This window comes from Scophthalmus maximus, chromosome 2 (assembly GCF_022379125.1).
Source record: "Scophthalmus maximus strain ysfricsl-2021 chromosome 2, ASM2237912v1, whole genome shotgun sequence".
In the NCBI taxonomy this organism is placed as follows: Eukaryota; Metazoa; Chordata; class Actinopteri; order Pleuronectiformes; family Scophthalmidae; genus Scophthalmus; species Scophthalmus maximus.
Window position 1 is genome coordinate 29,595,001 of NC_061516.1, and position 22,352 is coordinate 29,617,352.

Genomic DNA, 22,352 nt, shown 5'->3' on the forward strand with positions numbered 1-22,352 from the left:
AAAATAGACCCGACCGTATATATTATATTCTATATTATGGAGGGCGGTCAATGCCATGATGCACACACCTCCCTGCGTACGGCATTTATCGGCACATGAACACACTCTGCCCGAGCCCGAGCTCCTTTGGATCAGTCAAAGCGTCTGTTTGAAGCAAGATTTTAAGAAAAACATTTATCGGCCCCGAATCACAAAATGGAGCTTGGGCTTGCGAGGCTTCCTCAGATGACATTTAGGTGTGTTGTGGTGTCACTTGCTCCGCGCCTTCGGGAAGAGATGAGTCAAAACATAAGCACGAAATCCACACCTTCCCGTCAAGTGTACAGTAGGGGATCCTTTCAGATGCCACCTTCTAAGACTTGTGGGTTTTGACGCTCCCATTTCCTTGCGGCCACGTGTAGCGCTCATGAACAGCTTTGAAAACTAGTCCGGCATTTTGAAAAAAATACACCTTCGATGAGAAGATTGATACCACTCGCATACAGTATGTGTACAGTGAATATGAAGCCACAGCCTGGCAGTAAGACTGACTCTTATCAGAGATTTAAAAAACCAGCAGCATCCCCTAAAGATCTCTGATTGATAAGTTCAATTTCATTAGTTCAAGAGTTAGAAACAAAAAACACACACTCCATGACATCGACCCTTCTGCTGTCTGTGCCTCTGTTAGCTGGTGTACGAGTTCTTTCTGCGTTTCCTGGAGAGCCCGGACTTCCAGCCCTCCATGGCCAAGCGCTATGTCGACCAGAAGTTTGTTCTGCAGGTAATTCCCTCCCCTTTACCGCCTTGTAAAACTGCCGTTTGACAAATTCTCCCCAGGATGGAAAGTCCTGAAGTTATTTTTGGAATAAAAGTAAAAAAAAAAAGGTCAAGGGAATTTACGTGAAGATCCCACAGTGCTTGTTGGACAAAATTGAACTTTAATATCTTGCTTTATTTTAAAAATTGCTGAGGAAAAAACAGTCCATGAGATTAAGATTTGGCTGTGTGGCTATATTTCCATTGCCACGGAAATGTTCTCACCGGAGAGAGACAAATGAGAAAAATATTCCAATTAGTTTGGGGTCAGGAGCTGGGTGCTGCAGCGAGCAGGTTAGAGATTAAATGCAGTCACAAGTGCAACCATACTGTATCTGTGTCTTTAATTATCTCGTGTGTGTGTGTGTGTGTGTGTGTGTGTGTGTGTGTGTGTGTGTGTGTGTGTGTGTGTGTGCAGCTCCTGGAGCTGTTTGACAGTGAGGACCCCAGGGAGCGGGAGTACCTAAAGACCATCCTGCACCGTGTCTATGGAAAACTACTGGGCCTCCGAGCCTACATCCGCAAACAAATCAACAACATCTTCCTCAGGTGCAGGCGGCAATCTATTAACGTACAGGCAATACTTATGGCATTTTAGCATCAATTTCGGAATCAAATGATTTAACCTTTGCCAACAAACAAAGACCATTAGCATGGAGAAAAGCTGCCTCGGCCTGTCATTGGCTAACTGACTCACAGCTTAATGAGGAGCTGATTGGACTAAGAGCCAGAGACTGGACTTTTCCAAAATAGCTCCCGCTTTGCAGCGTGCCTTCCGTCCAATCCTTGCTAGGCTTTGGAAGATAGGAAACTGCTTCAGACGCTTTTAGTTGTCCCGCAACAGTTCCTTCATTTTTCAAGTTCCGGGCACTTGAGGTTCCCTCTGGCCAAAAAGTAAGAGTGAGCAGGGAGCCCAGGCGGCGCGAGAGAAAGCAGTATTCTGCCGGGATGCACACTCCCGGACGGGCGTTGCACTTGTATCTTCATCCCGCATCTCTGCTGAGGGCTGAGTCGGTGTGTAAGCGACACAAATCTCATCAGAGGATTTACGGCTCTGACCGGCAACAATGCTGCGTTGCGGCGGTCGTGTTTCGTCACCTTGCCTCAACCGAGTGTGGCTGAACTCTCGCCCCCTGTCGCGTCTGCGTTATAATTCAAACATGGGAGGGCCAATGCTGCAACTAGCTGTTTCTATGTTTCAGTTAGCTGGCTTTAGTGTCATCGTTTGCAAGGCCGAGCGCATTTCTTACTGTACATCTTATTCTTCCATTTCTCTCCTCACCGAGAGGAGATGTCCGGGAATCGATCAACTCTTGAGGATAGCCTGGAATATCAGGACCTTTTTTTTTTTCATATGCATGGGTTACTTTACACTTCTCTACATTTACCATCCCTGATCCTTCCTTTAGTTACTTTGACCAGAAAACTGTTGCTGATATATGCTGACGAACCTGATGTGTTGTTTCAGGTTCATATATGAAACTGAGCACTTCAACGGCGTCGCAGAGCTGCTGGAAATCCTCGGCAGGTTCGTACCCACACGCACACGCGCACGTTCTGAAGTGAACCCATGCTGCCGGAGGATACGCAGTACGCTGCGTAGTAGTATCTAGGCCCTGATGATATGCACGATGAATTGAATAACAGACACTCACACAGGCGTATGCACACATGCAGCGTCGGCTCGTGGCCAGCGGCTCCTACCGCGAGACAGCTGGGAGCCCAATGAAATTAACAACTAGGCAAAATGAAATCGGTGACGAAGCATAGCCACTTGTACATTTATCATCATCGCTCCCTATCAAGTGAAGATAACTGTGAGAAGCCCGGAAGCGCAGGGAGCAAGAGGAGGCTTAAGGGCGTAAACGAGAGATGACTCAGCGGTCCGTGCAGTACGCTGCCCCTGCTGTCGCTCGATCTGCTCTCCACTCTTTGTCTTTCCTATGAGGAAGACGTTTAGAATCACAGCTCGGCAGGAGTGACTCTGAAGCACTCGACTCGCTGCTGTTAACACCCTCTCTCGCTCTGTCTCTCTCCACTTTGATGCTGAGTGATCATCCAAGACCACATCCCCAGCTCCCTAAGTGGAGCGCAAAGGAAAGATTAGCTACAGTGTCTGTGCGTTTGCATTCTGTCGAGAAAACAAGGCAATGGATCTCGGGCATAAGTTGAACATGGGAAAAACAACTGGGGAAGTTGCTACACTGATGGTAACTTGATATGCACTCCCGTGTTTTTCACTAATGGAGATCAGTCCTCTTCCAAGTCTTTCCACTATATCTTGTTGCCGCTGGGATGTTTGAGATTTAAAGGAAAATGAAAGACAATCATGAATATCTCTAAAAACGAGTACTTGTGACAGCACGTTCACGATTACACAGCACTACGTGACTTTAACCTTGGTCGCTTTCATGATCATATAAGCGCAACATGACTGTATCAGCGTGTTCAGTGTTTCTTGCAGAAAGCAGCACTTTGTCAATATGACTCTAGCATATGCAGTGGAATATGCACATACATTGTCTATAGTGGTGACCTATTATATAATATATATAATCATAGAATTGTTCTGTGGCACTGTGTATTACACCGTGTAAGTATTAGATTTGCTCGCTTACTCATACATGGGACAGGTGGAATCATAGAAGAAAGGACGACAGAACTGAAGCCGTAGTATCAGATGCAGCTGTAATCATTTCAGAGCCCACTCAATCGGTGACAGTAGCGTTGCCAGGATCATATTTCCCCGAATCACCGTTTCAGCAAAAGTGATATTACTGTTTCCTTGTTTTGTCCCAACATAAAGGGTGTTTCTTTCGAACCCCTCACCACCTCTTTTCCGCCACCAAAGACCGAAACGTGAGGTCGAAAAGGGCACGATGGCTTTTTGGGGGTTCGACAATCACAGGTTAATGGAGAAAAAGAGGGAAGAATGGAGGGGATGAGAGATGCAGAGAGGATGAGCGAGTGAGAAAAAAGTCCGTGAGTCAGAAGTGGAGGAACGAGGGGGGAGGGAGAGCAGGAGAGGAGAGAGAGGTTTGTATTCATGTTGGTGGTAACAGAGGTATTTTTAGCTCCTCCCACACACGGAGAGAAGGAGAGCGAGACGGGGCGAGGGAGGATGCATCGCACAGGGAGAGAAAGAGAGAAAATGAAAGCGGGGAGGACGACAGGGGCATTCAGGAAAAAGGGTGAAAGGGAGGAAGATAGACAGATTACAGAAACAGCAGGGGGCAGATATTATTACGAAGGGATGTTCTATTCAGACGCTGTAAGAAAATGAAGGCAGCCTGACAGTCGTGTGCATCACGCAGGTGGACTGGCTGATACACAAATATAAAAACTGACAAGCTGCTTCAGAGTGCTGCGAAATAAGTGGCATACTTTCCAGGTTTAGTTCCCACTCTTCCTGAACCCAGAACCGCCGTGTCAGTCAGTGGAGTAGTGAGCGGAGCGGACCACGCGTTCGTCCAGTCACTCGCAAGCGGAGTCAGTACAAGAATAGACTCGGCCGCACAGACAGATGCAGATGTGCGCTGGCAGTCTTTGGAGTGATGTGTGATGGGAATGAAGAGTTAAAAACACAGGACTTCACCACATAAAGCACAGTATCAGTCCAAATGTATCAAAGTTAACTAAATCAAGGTGAGATCGTGGCATATTCTCATATTTGAAATGGTTCAGTCGACTGGTCGACTGATTGAATAACTTTATGTTAATGTGAAAAAGGTTAAAATGTGAATAGCATTTTTTCCTCACTTCTTTTTTTATTTTTCTGACACACTGACAAAAACATATTGTTATTTTTGCCGGAGTGAATACACACACAAAACACAACAGACTGTAAGTGTAACTGTCATGTCGTCTCCTCTCCTCTTCTCCAGCATCATAAATGGCTTCGCCCTGCCTCTTAAGGCCGAACACAAGCAGTTCCTGGTTCGGGTCCTCATCCCGCTACACACGGCAAAGTCCCTTTCCATCTTCCATGCACAGGTCAGTGATAAAATCCTCCAATAACTACATGTCTATGTTTACCTATCAGTCTTAAAAAGACTCCAATCCACCACTTGCACTAGTATCTGATTGGCTTCACTGTACTTTTCAGCCTGACAGTAGTCTTACAAAGGGGTTTGGTTCCATTTAGCATCACCAAAATCTCTTATTAAACGTGCAATTTGTCTCTTTGTCTCAATGGAACCATGTCGGCAAATATTTGGCTTTAATATAACCTGCATGTGTGCGGATACAACTTTGGAATCATATGATATAATATGATTTTCATAACAAAGTGCTAGTGAGTGGTTTCTGCAGTGTGTCGCTTCGGCCACTAGGGGGTAGAGTTGAGTCAGACATAGGGCTTCAGAAAGATGCACTCGTCTTTGAATTAGAGAGTGTGTGCCTTTGGTTTGTGTGTCTGTGTATGAGTTTGTGTGTTCGGGATGGTGCATGGACAGAGATGGAGTCCAGTTTGGCATGTGTACGTGTGTGTGTGCATTTTATTCATGTCACAGATTATTTGATTATGCAGAAGGTTTGTTCTTCACAAACTGGTCTGTGATGTGTATATGCGTGTGTGTGTGTGTGTATGAATATTCCAAGTCTCAGCATCACCGTGCCCTACATTTCTCCTCCGCGTCTCTCTCCCTGTGGTTCACACACATACATTATTCACACACTCAGTTTGACGGGGTCACGGGGGAAACGTTGTGAGTGGACAGCAGCGCTGCAGTCGGTAGGTGTGGCTGCACGGGGGTGACCCACTTCGGCATCTAAATATCAAAAATACAATATCACATCCGCACCTTTTAACAATCATGAAGGTTTTCTCAGAGCAGTGAAACACATTGGAATCGTCCCTCCTGTTGTCTGTGAAGGGTTTGCCTATTTTTATATTCAAATCACTGAGCTGTGATAACAACTGCGAGAGCTATGCTGCTGCAAAATGGTTTCACATCACGCTCCCGAAATGCACTGCATTCGCGTTCATGCTCAACTGAAATTGCTGTTCGGTGTGCTTGTGTCCTTTAATACTAGTTCAGACTGATGATGTTAGTATCTAATTTTAATTGGTCCCATTTGTGATTGTAACACTTCTGGACGTGGCTCTGTGGCGTACCCGACATGGCAAGGCTACTTTTTAATGTCGAGATAAGAGGCCAATATTGGAGCGCTCTCGAATGACTTCATCCACAAAAATAGAGCCTAAATTGACCTGTCACCTTGACTTGGAGGTGGTAAAATCTCAGTCTTCAGTGTTCATAATCCTTAGCCTAACAACGGCCCTCTGCAACCACAAAGCCCGGCCTGACAACGGAATCCAACATCATATTTACCCCAGGCGATTTCTCTAATGCCTCGCTAATGCTTTAAACAGTTTGACCGCTCAGCACCTTTATTTTAATCCTCGTCTTTTGCCACCTTTTCTTTTTAGTCGAGCTTGACACCCCTTGCTTTCAGCCTCCGCTCCCTCCGTGTCTGTGGCTCTGTTACCATGTTGTGGTGTGAGCGAAGGACAGGAAAGTTAGGGATGGAGCGAGCGGAGTGGTGCAAGGAGGAAGGTGCATTGTATGTAGGAGAGGTGGATTTTAGACAGGAAAAAAGATTGAATGTGTGAACAAATGTGTGAAGGCCATGAGAGACACAGAGACAGACAATGGAGCTGCAGGTCAAGAATTCTGAGACAAGAAAAAAAGAAATGAAACAAAGTAAAAACTGATTGTCCCAACAAACATCAACAATTTGACAGGACACAGCCTGTCCTGTCTGTACTTATAAAACTGGACAATCCAGCGTTCTTCTATTCTATCGACACTTGAACGTATATTATCTGAAAGTCCTAAAATGAACCAGCGCATTAATAATGTGAACAAGTCATAGGTATAAATAGAACTGAAGAGAAAAGACAGAGGCGGAGACAAAAGGTCTAAACTCTATCTCACATTGCCCTTAAGGGACTTGTGTCTGTGACATCACTCCTTCCGAAGTAAACACACGCACACACATTCTCCGTCGCCACGGTGCCCACTCGCCACGGCAACCGGGCCTGGTGGATGGGGCAACCGCAAAACACACACGGGCGCATACACGCACACACACACACACACACACACACACACACACACACACACACACACATGCACACACGTTTGCAGAATAATGGGAAATGATTGCAGACCATATGAGAGGAGACAAGAGCTGATGTAGACACACACACACACACACACACCCTCATGACACACACATCTTCCTTTGGAAAACTTGTCTTTCCAATCTTTGGCAGTGTGTAATCCTGAGGGATAACTGCTAAGATCCCTCTTGTCTCCTTGACGGCTTCAGGGAGTGTGTGTGTGTGTGTGTGTGTGTGTGTGTGTGTGTGTGTGTGTGTGTGTGTGCGTTTGCATCGGTATGTGTGTTCTAACCTCACCGGCTCTGTCCTTACAGCTGGCCTACTGTGTGGTGCAGTTTATGGAGAAAGATGCTACAGTCACTGAATATGTAAGACAATTTTTTTTATCACCTCACATACAACAACACATGTTATTCCTTAACATTATAGCTGAACTCATGACCATGAAACATTATAATCAATGTTATTCCTTTAAGTAGTTCACCAATTTAAAATCTGATGTTTACTGTTAGAATATCAGATTATTGAGTACCTCCTTTTTCACCAATATCAGTACAGTAAGAGTGAGACTCAAAGTTAACATCATATTTTTGTATGAACATGAATAATGGAGATGGTACAAATGGATGACAGCCAGCCATCTACCCAGCTGAGTTAATGCAGAGTGTATTTATACCCGTGTTTCATATTTTCTCTGCAGATCATCAGAGGGCTGCTCAAGTACTGGCCAAAAACCTGCACGCAGAAAGAGGTGAGACATCGGATGAAATCAAACGCTGGGAGCACCTTCAGTCATTATCATTGTTTTTGTATTTAACACAATCGTGTCTTGTTGTGTACGTGTGTTTAGGTGATGTTCCTGGGGGAGATCGAGGAGATCCTGGATGTGATCGAGCCATCTCAGTTCATTAGGGTCCAGGAGCCGCTCTTCAAAGAGATCGCAGCCTGCATCTCCAGCCCTCACTTCCAGGTGAACACATTCCAACCACGCTGGAAAATCTGAGAGTGTTATCTGAAAATGTGCATCCTAATAAATCGAAATGATCACCAATGAGGTGACACAAATAAACTCTTACACCCATGTTGAAAACTAACAGTTTTGGGACTAATTCGCCTGATAACAGTAACCTCATTCCCACCACATAGTTTTATATCATTCTAGAAAAAACATGATCCACTGAAGCAAAAAAAGAGTCATCAACTTCACAAAGGATGTGCTCTTCTGTGTGTGCGTGTGTCTTTCAGGTAGCGGAGCGGGCTCTTTACTTCTGGAACAATGAATACATCCTCAGTCTGATAGAGGAGAACTGTCAAGTCATCCTGCCGCTGGTCTTCGCCACCCTCTACAGAGTGTCCAAGGAGCACTGGAACCAGTCAGTGGTGCATGTGCAACACCAAACACACAAATGAATACCACGCCTGCCTGACTCTCGTTCCTAGCGTTTGTTTTCAGCTCCTGGCCAGCTTGGGCGTGACCCTCGGCGCTCTGGGATGAAAAGTGACTTGCGCGTTAAAGCGCTCCCAGTGGATCTCTTGTCCGATCAGAGGGCGAAACCTGTTTTATGGGGAGGTCAAGTCGGGATGAAGGCAAAAACACACTGCCCCTTTATCTGGCTCGGCTGTAACAAGCCCCCGGACACTCAGACTGGCACCAACACCAAAATCATCCACGCCCTCCTCCCCCTCCCTTTATTGTCGACGCTCATGTCAGTGCTCGTGTTTGTGATGGCACAAGTATTTATATTGCATTCAGCAAAATGTACTTGAGTATCTGCAGTACTCATTACAGAGAATGGCCCCTTCCAGTGTGACATTATAATAAATGTCATACAATTGAATAATAATAATAACGATTATATTGCATTAACACGTGTTAATGCATGATAACCAGATGTTCTATCTTGCTGAAGTGAAACCAATACATATTTCATATACAGCTGAGTTGTTAGGTCAAAATCTCGGCAGGATATTTTAATGGGTCTTTTTTTTTGTTGGTAAAATTGTTGACTCTAACAGTAGCTGTTCAGTAAATGTATTGCTTGAAGCTACAGTGTGTAATATTTAGAACTTATTCATGGAATCTGAATATATTGTCCATAAGTGTTCATATCTGTATGATCACCTGCAACAAAGAACCAACGTTATTTCGTCAACTTTGAATGAGTTAAATATAGTTACATGAGGTGTACGCGACTTCCGTGTCAAGTCGCCATGTTTGCTACGTGGTGTTAAAATACGGTTGCACACAACGGTCCAGAATACGCGCATTTGCGTTGAATTTTTCAGCGCTGCCGGAAACCTGAAATGGAATAAAGTATCCCCGTCAGTTGCTCCAACTTTACCACCAGGTGCTGCAAGGAAATTACATATATAGTATAAAGTAGAAATACTCAAAGTACAAGCACTTGAAACACAAAAAGAAAACGTATGTGATAAATTAGCTCAGTTTCTTTCCACCAATGCCAATACCAATGATTTGCCGTTGAGCTTCACAGCTGCCTTGGACTCTTTTCAAACCTCCTATCATCTTAGGCAACGCATGCGCTTGCCAATGATTCAGTCTCGCCCCAAAAACACGGGCTTTTCTGACTCCTAACCCACAATCCCCGGGGACAGACGATCCGTCGGATTAATTATGTTCCGTCTCCGTCCCTCCAGGACCATCGTGTCTCTGATCTACAACGTGCTGAAGACCTTCATGGAGATGAACAGCAAGCTGTTTGATGACCTCACTGCCTCCTACAAAGTGGAGAAACAGAAGTGAGCATGACTCACTCTCTTTGTGTGTGCGTGCGTGTGTGTGTGCGTGTGTGTGTGTGTGTGTGTGTCTCACACTGCATATAACAGTGACAACAAGAGGCAGCAACAGTGGTTTCTCCAATGGTATTTGTTCCATTATCGGTCACATCGTATTTCACACTGTAAATATGTATCACCTAGGCCATCTTCTGAGCACACGGACCCCGTCCCGAGTCCACCTGTCCGTCACCCTGCTCCAATCTGAAGATAGGGCATCCCCCTGGGAATGATGAAGGAATAGTTCAGCATTTAAATGAAAAATTGGATGTGCTTTCTTACCAAAGAGTGAAAAAGAGAAGACAAACATGAGTGTGATTGACAGCAAGTACCGTCCCCTTTTCTTCCATGAACCCTCAAGCTTCATGGTGAGAGAAGAAATTGACAAATAGTTACAGCGGTGAAGGAAGGAGTTTGCTAATCAAGCACAACTAACATAAAGTTCACAAAATATTCCAAAGGTCATCAGTGAAATTTGCCGGTACGACATAGCTGTCGCAGAGTGTTGTCAGTGATGGCATTTACGAGCTAGAGGCAGAAGCATGTCCGGAAAGAGACGATAGAAGGGACGTAGTGTAAGTAGACTGGGTTGGTCACTGGTCGAGGAAGTATTTTGAGCAGTAGTGCAACATAGAAATACTCCATTACAATTAAAGTATGTTATCAAAGTATTATCAAGTATCAAGTTTGAAAAGTGGAAGGGGTCATAACAGAGAAGAAAGGCCCGTGTGAGTCTCGTACCAGGCTCTACAGACGTAATGGTGCCCAACATGACAAAGCACAGGCTACTGTTCGCTGCTGACGCTCGCTGAGAAAAGGTTTTAAGGCATTTAAAATGGTAATATCGTCATCTTTCTGTGCCACTTAGAAAGAAAGCAAAAGATGTGTCCGAACAGGTTGAACCATTCCTCTAATTGAACCGTTTCGAGGCATTCAAAGAGCTGAGGGAGAAATAATTCTTCTACTTCTACCTGTTGTCTTTTATCAATCTCCTCTCCGAGCTCGTCCTCTTCTACCTGTCCTCCATTTCTCACTTGAACAGTCTTTAAAACAGCTACATCCTCTGCTCGACGAGGGAGAGACAGTGAATGTGTTGCCTCCGAGCCATTGGATGCATCATTAGCTTGTTCATCAGGTCGTCCCCCCCCCCCCCCCTCCTCTACCCTTTTCTCTTCACCCCTCTCCTTTGCTTCAACCTGCCTCTCCAGGGAGCTGAAGCGAGAGCGGGAGCGTGCAGATCTCTGGCGAGGCCTGGAGGAGCACCAGGAGCGCCGGATGCAGATGCTCACCGAGGCCGCCAGGAACCAGCGCAACCTCCAGGAGCGGGGCGAGAGAGGGGACCCGCCGGCCCCCTCGTCCCCGCAGACGGCCCACTCCGACCATCCTGAGCTCAAACCCAGCGGGGCCTCCTCTGGACCCGGGGAGAGTGCCACCTAGGTGCCTCTCTCTACGGAGATTGGATAACACAGGGGTTAGGGGACAGGGAGAAGACGTGAAGTTGATGGTGTAAGTGTTGGGAGACAGAGAGAGGTACAAAAAGGAATCCTCCGTTTTTTTCTGTCTTGCATCATCGAGGAGGTAGCTTTTTTATTCCAAAAAAGCACACAAACTCAGTGATCCAAGGTAAAAAAAAAATACAAAAAAGTACCTTTTCCCTGAGAGAGTTGTGTGAAACTGGTTCACCTTTTGCTGTGCGCACATTACGCCGCAGATCAGAAGATGAATATCGTCCAAAAGTGCAGACTGTCATTTAGAGTAATGGCTGGTTTATTAAACTGCAGGTCAGTGCCTCAACTCGGTGGCTGGCCTGCTCCTCACCTGCCTCAAAGTAAGAGATTACGTTTCTCTTGTGGTGCAACACTAACCAAGTTTAACGTGTGTCTAACTTGTCGTAAAATTTAACCAACCGAGTCTGTACTGTGGCCTCGTATTTATCTTTTGCTCACAGATGCTTATTTCATGCGTGGATAGCACAATGCATTAATAGACGAAAGAAGCAATTTCACACAAAGGCCCCTAAACTATTGCAGCACAGACCAGACACACACACACACACACACACACACACACACATGCACGCACACACAAACGCACACATTTGCTGTAGATGTGAGATGACAGAGCTACAGAGAGCGTGTCCGGGTCAAACCTCACACAACAACGACAACTGATTAATGCACCGAAATATTCCCTGCAAACACACAGACCCACACACAGTACATATTGACTCACACAGCTGGTTCTGGCGCTGACTCTGCTCCCATCCTGTCGGGTTCCACAGAAGGACGAGCCGAGAGTCCCTCGAGGTTAAATAACCACCGATGAAGATGATAATGATATAAAGTACAATAATGTTCCTTCTTCTTACTTGTTACTCTACTACTACTACTCTACTCTACTCTACTCTAAGTACTACTGATGATGATGATAATGTTTTTATATATATACATATGTCTCTGGATATTTCTGTAGTGTATTATGGGAGAAACACTAGTGTAGCAGAAACCATAAAGGGGAAGGCCGGCTCGAATTCTGAATTCACGTCACATGTTAACTGTATGAGGCCATACTGTGAGTGCTGGAATTCAGTGGAATTCCCCTTTAGCAGACCTTAAAGAGGGGAAGAGTGAACTGGATTTCTTTATGGCTGTTTTTCTTTTATTTTGAAATGTTCAATATGGTTGGTGTGGTGGATGGCCTTTCAAAGGGGCACGGCGCAGAAAATCCAAAAACATTCCACGTTTAAAGCTGCAAAGTTAAGTTTACATTCATTCACCGAGTCACATTATCTGTATGCTTGAGGCCCTAACAAATGCATTTCCCCTTGCAAAAAAATAGAGTTTGTTTATTGTTTATATTCATATCTGCTGACAGTGCTGTCATTCAGAGGACAGGGGTGAACCAGGAGGCATGACGTGGATAGCATTTCCTGCATGCTCTTGTGTGATGCAAACAAAAGGAGGATCCCCTCTTAAAAATAAAAAAAATCACTCTGTAGTGCCGCTGTTGGTCAGAAGCCTCACCAGGTACACACAGTTGCTTTTTTTTATTTTTTGGAATGTCTTTGTTAAAAGCTGACCAGATTTAATCATTTGCAGAGGTCACATTTTCATCAGATTGAAGTTCAGAGCCCCCCCCCCCCCTCAGCACACAACCAAACAGGGGATCCGTAGGCCCGGCCCGACACAGAGGCAACCGGAGGGTCTCAAACCAAAAGAAAAACACCATAATCCAGTTGGATATCTGAAACCCGGAGCGTTTGTTCCTTTAGGCTCAGCAGACCTGAAGCTGCTAGATGGCGACCATGATGATGATGATGATGAGGATGATGATGATGATGATGATGATAACTTGTGTGTGCGAACCAACAAAAACCTGTTTATTCTTGTCGGATTGTTACAATAGAGCCATGGCATAAAGAGAGGGTGAAGAAGAAAAAAAGTGAAAAAAAAAATTATTTTAGCAATATTTTCATTCTTTCAGGATAATCTGTGTTTCAGGGGGTTAAACCAAAAGTGGGTGTCGCACTCAAACGTTTCCCCCCCCCCCGCACTCGTTTTTACTCCTGTTGCGTCCTTGATATTCACATTGTCTTAACGGTACTTTCTGTGTACATTTATTTGATGGAAAATGATTTTGCTTTGTAATTATGTTGTTTTTTTATTTTACTTGGTTTTTGTATGATCTTGTTCATTTTGTGGAAAACTGATACTGATGCTATTTATTTTCTATAAGGAAATGTAACCTTATTCGAAGACGATGGTCAGGTTGTGTAAGTGTGTGTGTGTGTGTGTGTTTGTGTGTGTGTGTGTGTGTGTGTGACGGCGTGTGTGCGTGAGTGAGTTAGTGAACAGGAGATGTGTGTAGATAGAGTGATAGGGAACCAGAGGAAACTTTTCTCTCTCTATCCTTGTCTCCTTCCTGAACAGGACAGGGTTTGAATTCGAATGTATCATAAAAACACCAATCGATTGATTGTCTTTTCGGACGCTCGAGACGCAGAGACACCCGTCGGCTGCTTCGTAACCAAACATCCCAAAACCGCTCACCTCAGGTCATGCCTGAGTCGACGCGGCTCCCAAATCCATTTGAACTCACAGCCCTCAGATTGACATTTAAAAGTTTTATTCAGCTGTTGACGAGTGATTTAGAAACTCCAACCGGGTCATGATTCATGTTCGAAGTTTGGCTCTGACGGTCACACCTAATCTGCCACTGTGTCTTCGTACAGTAGATGTTGGCCACTCGCAGAGGTTGACACTGCGGCTTTGCATTTCCTCTCATTTGCTGGTGTTGAATCCAACATGGGGTCAAATGGAACCAGGCCAACGGTTCACTTACTACAGTAACCTTTACCTGCAGCGTATGCAGTTGCTCGGTTGCCCCGGACAACGGCGGTGGTCCGAATGTATGGTCACGCGATGGCACCAGAGCCGCCTCCAATGACAACTGGGCCAAACTGCCGATGAAGACCGCGCGATGCGACTGAAAGCTCTGGAGAAAAAAAAGAGCTACAAAATTGAAGACCAAGTTAAGATTTTTAGATAAATATTCGCCTGGTTCCATTTGACCCCTTAGGACAAAACAAAGGTAGCACAGGTGTGTGTTCCAATTGGATGCTCAGCTTCAAAATTGCAAAAGTTTGATTTCAAATATTGTTTTGATTCGGGCAAAAAACAAACAAAAGAAAAAAGCTATAAAAACCCCAATGACAAGAGACAAAACGCGACCTCGCTGTCATAAAACAGCTTCATTTATTAATTTTCTTTTGGCTCGCTTATTCACAAACCCCCGTTGATAGTCATTGAAGCCCAGCTCCCACTGTTCGAGAATTTCTCAGCGATTACCGACCAGTAGTAATCCTCAGTTTTAGAATTCCGTCGACCATTGTGCAAAACAGGAGGAGAGGGAAGAGAGAGTGTTGGTGGAGAGCTCAGATGCTGATGCTGTCATTCACCGTCACATTTCCTCCCTGCCGCCATTTCTCGGCCCAATTCGAACCAATGCTTTGAATCGGAGCGGGAAGTGTGAACGGGTTCTAGGTGGGCAGCCAGCCGAGATAAAAAACAGAGGAGGAGAACGACGGAGGGAGGAGAAGAGATGGAGTTAGACACGATAGAATGGCAATAAGTCAGAGCAACAGTAACAAGGGAAAATGGAAATGTTACCGAAACATACAACCGCGTTACGTAGCAACTTCACTCAATTTCTAGATTTGCACTGTCTGCCCAATGGTCTGTGTTTGTTGTGTTGAAGAAAAAAACCTTAGAGAAGATGACGAAGAGGATGCAGAAGATGTATATTTTGGGGACCAACACAGTGGTGGTGGGGGGTTGAATGTAGAGAGGCTTACTACTGTACGTAACATTACAGGGCGTGTAGAATGGAGAAAAAACAAACTATGTGCTAAAAATGAAACTTCACTTTGAGAAAACACCCCGAGAGTCTGTGCCATTCTTCTTTTCTGTGTCTCACTTTTTGTCTCTGCGGCTGAGTGTAATTCCTCGGATACTTGATCATGATGAGTCTTGATGTGCATATCGGAATAGCTGAAATGAAAGTTGACCCCTTTTTCAGCCCCCTTTAGCTCCGTCTTTTGTCATCTGGCCCCCCATCTTTTGTCAGCAAGAAAGCTCTGATATACCAGCGACACCGTACTTGCATGATGGACAAAGTTAGCAGCAGCCGACACACATTTTAAAGTCATATTGAATGTACATTTGATTATATGGTTTTCAATTTGCCCAGTAAAAAGGTGCTGTGTCTTCTGGATTCATATACAAATCCTTTGTCAGAAGAAGTGTCAGGTCAAACACAGACCTTCCTGACATCATTGGGAGTCGACCAGTTGTATAAAAGACCTGCACACACACACACACACACACACAAACAAACATACACACACACACACACACGCCCTCACACAGAGAGAGATACAGGCCGGGGTTAAGCAAACATAGACAAGCATCACTATTTTCCAGGGAGTATCCATTATTTCTGGCTTGGGGTCTCTAATGGTATTTCATTGTAATTGCTATGATGTCAGAGTGTCCGTCCGCCCCAATGGCCTTCTAAAAACAATAACAAGGACAGATTGGTTCCATTCACCGGTTATTTGAGCAGAGAGAGAGAGAGAGAGGGGGACACAGGAGTCCGGCAGCTCGAATCTCTGCAAGATCCTCGGCTGAAAAGGTGAGACCTGGCTTTCAAAAAATACAAATTCATAAAGTAAGTCCATTTTAGACCTCGACTAAATGATCATTTGAGACATTGAAATGATTTAGGTTCAAATGGTGTACTCAATTTTTATTATTGGGATGTTTGACACCAGACTGACTGTGGTTTCGTAGCCTGTAATCACTGTGCCGACAGTGAACACAGTGTGGTGTGAGCAGCATCAGTGCTCGTGCAAGTGTCCCACATCATTCTGTCCATGCAGAAGGTATTTTCATTTTAGAGAGACGTTCTGCTGTCGAGCTGAGCCGATGTGACTCCAGTTGTTTCAGTACGGTTTAGGCGGTTTGCTTGAGAATGTGCAGAATAATCGGGCAGATGTCTCCAGTTGCATTCGAGGACAGACTCTCGATTCTTGATTCAGGGGGAAATGAGAACAACAGCTGCTGACTCCCATGTCAGGTTTGGCGTCTAACATTGTTCTGCAGTCAAATTCTTTCTTTCTTTCTTTCTGAACGTGTCATTCTTCACTCCATTTAATTTGCCAACAAACACTTATTTATGGTGTGTGTGCTGGAGGTCTGTGGTGCTGTGCAGTGCTGCAGTGGCCAGAATAGTCACTAGAGGGAGGTGTGAGTCATGATAGATGTCACACTGGGTACTGCTCACCTCCTACTGATGTAAACTATTGGCAATAAACTCATTTTATGTAAACATTTATCTATTTGAAGACACTGAATATTTCTGTCTGTTTTGATTATTGATAAACAAGAACTGAGTTATTTCAGGCCCGATAATTCACAAACGATACAATTCATTCTTAATATTAGTTTCCTCCCTAACAATGTAAACATATCAAAATAATGAAAAGTTTCTTTCTAACTTGTAGCTGATGGATAATGGACATAAATCTATATAATGATGGAATTCCCCCAATAAAGTTACTTAACACTCTTTATTTCACTCCCTGTCCATTTCACCCAGGATGCATCCCCACCCTCTGTCCCTCGCTGTCCTCCTCCTCCTGGTTGCCAAGGCAGCCGTGATGTGCGTTGCCGTGACGACCGCGCTCCACGGTTTCCGAGGCTGCGCCGTGCGAGAGTTCTCCTTCGTGGCCCAGAAGCCTGGCTGCAAGGGACTACGCATCACCACCGAGGCCTGCTGGGGGCGCTGCCACACCTGGGAGGTAACACTCACACACATACTGTATCTACACACACACACAGACACACACACACACACACACACACACACACACACACACAGTAATGACGCAGAGCATCAGTTACATTTCACCGATGTAGGAGTCCCACATTTTGTCCGCTGCTATTTCTGAAAGCTTCCATTATGCGGGAATTATGAGAAATCATACGAATGATTAATGACCCAGGACTCAACCCAAACCATAAAGGAGGCTGATGACCCACTCTCAGCTCTGACCCATGTGTTACTGTCATAAAAAGACGCTCAAATCCCTCCAAGTTGGGAGGGTGAGTGAACTTTCACAGGACTTGTTCTTGACTGCGGAGATTCAAATTTCACCTCAGAGTAATTGAAAAACCAAGTTTAGTGGGTCAGGAACTCAGTCAGTCTTTGGAGGAGAAAGAGCTCTGAATCAGCAATAGGAGCGATGACTCATGGCAGAACGTCAGCATTAGAGTTTAATCGGCTTGACAATCCAAACAAAACAAAGAAACAAAAAAAAACCAACCCTCTTAAGGTTCACTTACTACTTTTAATGTTCACTTTTCCCTGCATCTAATGGTCTGTCTCAGTGGACTGCGTTTGCTCATTTGAAATAGAAAATCTTCAGTCATGGTCCAATTGATTATCTCGTTTTTTCCCGGAGCTTTCAAATGCATCTCACAGTCTTCCGTGGAGGATATAGAGTTTGCTCACTCAACAATAATCACGATCTTCCTCAGAGTGAGAAAAAAAAAGGGCGAACCCAGTGACAAGATTTCCTCAACACATACAAACGAGATGTGGATTCAAATGTTCTGAATGAAGCATCTTGGGTCGATTATGATACAAGTATCTTTTACACTCCCACACTGTAGTAAGTGTACCATTGGCTGCTGTGGTCTCACAGTCTTCTATGGGTTTTATTACCTCAAATCTTTTAAGGGTGAGGTCAACTATAGGACATAAATCATTATTTATTATCATTCAGTCCGCCTGTGACTTTTAATTTCTTCTTCTGCAGTCTTAGACTTTCTGTGCATTGACACTGTATTATAGATACCAGATTTTGCATTCACTGACAATAGTTTTTGGTTATAAATTGGAAAGAGGTCATCAACTGTAACCTGAGTTTCAAATTTGTGTGTGTGTGTGTGTGTGTGTGAACCCCCCAGAAACCAGTGCCGGATCCCCCCTACATCCAGCGGCACCACCGTGTGTGCACGTACAGCCGTATCCGCCACATGACCGCCCGGCTGCCGGGCTGCCAGCCCGATGTCTCCCCCCTCTACCACTACCCCATGGCCCTGCACTGCCACTGTGCCATCTGCTCCACGCAGGACACAGAGTGTGAGACCTTCTGAGGGACCCAACAGCACTTTCAGCACACAACGTTACCAAGTGTTGCACTGATAACCAGAGTTAAAACGGATGGGTGGGTTACGAGACTTCCTGAGGGGCTTTCTGCGCACTGCCAGCAAGAAGTTTGCATGTCACGATACCTGACATTAAGTAACAGCCCTGTCGACTGAAATCTGTGTGTGTATCATTATACAACATGTGTCTGTATGTATGAGAGGAGAAATGATTATTCAAAATAAAAGGGATGAAAATGAAGAAATCAGAATACGAGATTTGTGATTCTGCTGTGAAAAAATACAGAAATGAAAAACATAAAGTTAAAGCCCCTTTTTTGATTGTATATCAACTCTAGCTCTGATTATGATCCAAATTCATAAAGTTTAACAAGGCCAAATGATTGACCAGGCAAAGTGGGCTTCTGCCGGGGGCCCCCAGACCCTCAAGGGCCCTTCTGTATGTTAAGAGTGTGCACAGTTTGCAGGAATTAGAGGAATTGCACATTTGTGAGACATATACATGAATATGTAACAACTTCAGCGGAAGTGGAAAGGTCCTTAAAACAGTTTTACTGTAAATTAATTCCAAGTTGAGATTGTACTCACATGGTGCATAAGTCGTGTGAAATTTGTTGACTTGCATATGGCGTGACGTGTGCACAATTCACGGAAAGATGGCGGTGGTGAGGTCACTGGGGACCCAGAGCTAAGTACTGGCCCAGGGATCTCACAAGGGTTGATCCAGCCATGGTGTGTATCGTCTACACCGGCACTCAGACTTTAACAGACCAAAGTAAAAAAGTAACTATTGATTACTGCATAGTACTGATATCTACCAGGTAGGAATGCTCGGAAATCTTCCACCAGGAGGTAACTCTGTGTGTGTGTGTGTGTGTGTGTGTGTGTGTACTCGTGTTGTGGGTAAATCAGGGACAAAATTTAAATTCCTACAGTGTAAATTATTACATTTAAGGCTTGGGTTGAAATTTAAGGTTTGGGTTAGTGAAGAGATTGTGGTCATGTATCTAAGTCACCAGTGAATAAATAGTTATTGTAATGTCCCCCAGAGTTATGGAAAGTGTTGTGGGCGCGTGTGTAAAGTGAGACGATAAAGCAAAGTTCTACATCAACCACGAGCAGTTGCAGAATAGAAATTTATTGAAACACAATTTTCACCACAAACTATACAGTGCATTCTCTCTCTTTTCCTTTCATTGATATTTCAAACATTCTTTGGATTCATCAATAGATCATTATTTACAAAACGTCTTTCAGTTCAAATTCATAAATATAAATAGATTTTGTACATTCTTTAGTCTTATGTGTCTGGGCTTAGTGGTTATTGCAAAGAATGAAACAATTCATTGATATGAACTTTATGACCTTGATTCCAAACGTTAATAATATACTGACTTTTACTGACGTTTAATACGAGCCTATGAGCAGATTTCTTGACTGTCTCCCCTGTAAAGTTTTCAATAGTTATGACACAGTGTGGTCCAAAAGTTTGAGACCACTCTTTGTTTCATTATAACCTATATATATATAATTCAATATAAAAGAGAGGTGAAACCAGTGAGTTTGATTATGAGTCACCGCGTACTTCTAAAGTATGCATGATAGTATGACTATTCTTTATTTAAAGCTGTGTGCATGTAAATCAAGTGTCAAAGCAGAACATGAAAAAGGTTCGGTTTTGTGTGACAGAACAGCATTGAACACAAATGTGTGTCAAGTTTTCTAGAACAGCCACCCCCACATCATATTTTACACAACACAGAAAACACAGAACAAATACACACACGCACGCACACACACCCACGCACACACACACACACACACACACGCAAAGTGTGAATTTGGGATTTTAATATCAAATCACTAGGTTACTGATCCATGGCAAATCTCTCTTAAAAATTCCACTTTTGGTTTGTTAGAAACTTTCAGATTCTCGTCAGCATTTTCTGTCAAATTGATGTAAGAAAACAAACGAGGGTCACTCTGTTTTCGGCAGTAACACGGTGGAAGGCCAATTTGTGTTCAGGGAAAACAAAGAAAATGTCTTCAACACTCAAAAGAAGTCAACGCAGATAGAAGAAGTAAAGCTACTGGGCTGTCACTGACACTGTAATCTGGTTCTAATCCCGGTCCGACACAGCGCGTCGTCTTGACGCGTCAGTAGCGGGACTTGCGGCACATGTCGCAGCGACACGCCTTCGCTGTCAGGATCTCTATTTCGTCATGGTGACGACCGCGGGGGCAGTCCAGGCGAACTTTGACCTGAGGGGACAGACAGGCCACAGGCAAATGACTAAGAGTAATGGACATTTCAAGCTGTGAGGATCCTGCATCTCCTCCCACTCCTCACCTTGGCGTCCTTGCTGATGGTGCAGCATCGCGAAGCGGAGGTGATGTTGTGCGTGAAGTTGGAGGCCACGAGCACGGAGTATCTGGACGGGAAGGCGCTGGACTCACAGTAGCCAACGCACGCGTAGACCAGATGGGTGCCTTTGCACGTGCTGCGGCGGTCACTGCGGATGGTCACGTTGAAGGCTGCAGAGGAGGGAGACGGTGTCGCTGTTCTTAGGACCACACTACCCATAAACCCTCTTGCTTCCTGCGAATAGATTTGGGGAGTTAAAAATGTCTACGTGTAACTCACGGTGAAGGTGACAGCCAGGGGTGAGGCCATCGTAGCTCCAACCAATAGGAGAGAAGAGCAGCAGCAGTGACATCACTGGTAAGGCCAGCAGGCAGAGGTGTGAGGTCATGCACGGCGACATCTGAACGGCAGTCTGGAGGGTCCAAACAGAATAACATAAGTATAAGTCACAAACTTTTCAACAAGGATTTTAACTTATTAGACTTTCAGAATCTAAAACACTTCCTGGTTGAACTGCTGCAACCAGCGATGAGGGGCACGAGGCTGTGACAAGAGTTTCAACCACTTAAAATAACTAATATTTTAATATTTTAATCTTGATTTGGTTTCTTAACATAGGAAACCAGAAGATCCGCGACCTCCTCAAAGACCCAAGTCTCAACCTGGGGTGATCTTCTGCCGCTGAACCCAGAGCGCCCTCCGTCATCGGGGCCAAGGTGATTTCCCATCGCGCACGTCTGCCTGTGTGTCACTCAGCTGAGTAACAGCTGATGTGGATAAAAACAACAGCCTTCTGTCTTTACCGTTTTCAACCCGCCTCATTTAACAGGTACCTGCTGACACACGTGTGCACAGTTTCTAACACTCACCGGCTCTGTGCGAATGCGCACGTAGGCCGAGCGCCGTGACAGCAGTTCCGTCGGCAGATCCCTGTACATGAGTATAAGACTTTAAAAGGTGAAGGATCCCGCGGGTCTTTGTTTCACACATTGAGTGGTGTGAGCATGAACATGGACATATGTTCTCAGTGCGCACATGCGTGCATGATCCTGAGTGTTCATGGATGCACGTGCCGGTGCGCCCCCCCCCCCCCATCCCCTCACACACTCCCACTCCCACACGTGTGTAAACAGTAAAGTCATATTTTCCTGAGGATTTGGCGATCCTGACCCTTGCCCTCTAAAATGGCAGCTCTTTCCAGCTCCGATGGGAGCGCTGGGAATCGGCGCCGTGGCGATGGCGGAACAGCCCTGGGGAGGCCATTAGCGCTGCTGGTAAGACAAAATTAACGGGGGTCGGGATTGTGTGTGTGTGCGCGTGAGGCAATTAACCCCATGTCAGCCAGTGGGGCCGGGGAAATGCCTGGCTTTTTCCTCTTATGTGTGGTTTCCACGCCTGAAGGTTTTGGGCTTTCAGGAAAGTGCTTTGTTAAAGGACTACACGCCACTTTGGGAAGTGACAGTGTGGAGGGCTGGCGTCCAGGACCACCAAGGGCACCCTGGAAAAGTTTGGATCCTTATAGGGCGTGTGTTCC

The 22,352-nt window shown here is 45.0% G+C and overlaps 3 protein-coding genes across 3 annotated transcripts in view; 2 read left to right on the plus strand and 1 right to left on the minus strand.

Moving 5' to 3' along the window:
• Positions 1 to 15,157, plus strand: part of ppp2r5b (protein phosphatase 2, regulatory subunit B', beta) — a 35,306-nt gene extending 20,149 nt beyond the window's left edge. The window contains exons 4-13 of the mRNA XM_035624338.2: positions 671 to 763; positions 1,217 to 1,347; positions 2,267 to 2,326; positions 4,683 to 4,791; positions 7,240 to 7,293; positions 7,626 to 7,676; positions 7,776 to 7,895; positions 8,171 to 8,298; positions 9,584 to 9,685; positions 10,930 to 15,157. Coding sequence (XP_035480231.1) covers positions 671 to 763; positions 1,217 to 1,347; positions 2,267 to 2,326; positions 4,683 to 4,791; positions 7,240 to 7,293; positions 7,626 to 7,676; positions 7,776 to 7,895; positions 8,171 to 8,298; positions 9,584 to 9,685; positions 10,930 to 11,158 — 1,077 coding nt within the window. The 3' untranslated portion in view covers positions 11,159 to 15,157. The remainder of the gene's footprint in view (positions 1 to 670; positions 764 to 1,216; positions 1,348 to 2,266; positions 2,327 to 4,682; positions 4,792 to 7,239; positions 7,294 to 7,625; positions 7,677 to 7,775; positions 7,896 to 8,170; positions 8,299 to 9,583; positions 9,686 to 10,929) is intronic.
• A 132-nt stretch (positions 15,158 to 15,289) lies between these two features.
• On the plus strand, positions 15,290 to 18,694 carry LOC118300172 (glycoprotein hormone beta-5-like). Its single transcript, XM_035624353.1, has 3 exons — positions 15,290 to 15,913; positions 16,880 to 17,081; positions 18,253 to 18,694. The coding sequence occupies exons 2-3, from the start codon at positions 16,881 to 16,883 to the stop codon at positions 18,439 to 18,441; spliced, it is 390 nt and encodes a 129-aa protein (XP_035480246.1). The 5' UTR covers positions 15,290 to 15,913; position 16,880; the 3' UTR covers positions 18,442 to 18,694.
• A 926-nt stretch (positions 18,695 to 19,620) lies between these two features.
• gpha2 (glycoprotein hormone subunit alpha 2) lies at positions 19,621 to 21,785 on the minus strand. Its single transcript, XM_035624352.2, has 3 exons — positions 21,098 to 21,785; positions 20,804 to 20,988; positions 19,621 to 20,715 (listed from the first exon to the last, which is right to left on the minus strand). Exons 1-3 carry the CDS (start codon positions 21,216 to 21,218, stop codon positions 20,611 to 20,613), a joined length of 411 nt encoding a protein of 136 aa, XP_035480245.1. The 5' UTR covers positions 21,219 to 21,785; the 3' UTR covers positions 19,621 to 20,610.
• Between the last annotated feature and the right edge of the window lie 567 nt (positions 21,786 to 22,352).

What these genes read in the sequence shown, in the direction of transcription:
- LOC118300172 (XM_035624353.1), top strand. Translation starts at nt 16,881, where the DNA reads ATGCATCCCCACCCTCTGTCCCTCGCTGTCCTCCTCCTCCTGGTTGCC. An exon ending in GGCGCTGCCACACCTGGGAG is followed by an intron (nt 17,082 to 18,252) that starts GTAACACTCACA and finishes TGAACCCCCCAG; the next exon opens with AAACCAGTGCCGGATCCCCC.
- gpha2 (XM_035624352.2), bottom strand. Translation starts at nt 21,218, where the DNA reads ATGTCGCCGTGCATGACCTCACACCTCTGCCTGCTGGCCTTACCAGTG. An exon ending in CCCTGGCTGTCACCTTCACC is followed by an intron (nt 20,989 to 21,097) that starts GTGAGTTACACG and finishes CCTCCTCTGCAG; the next exon opens with CCTTCAACGTGACCATCCGC. An exon ending in CCATCAGCAAGGACGCCAAG is followed by an intron (nt 20,716 to 20,803) that starts GTGAGGAGTGGG and finishes CTGTCCCCTCAG; the next exon opens with GTCAAAGTTCGCCTGGACTG.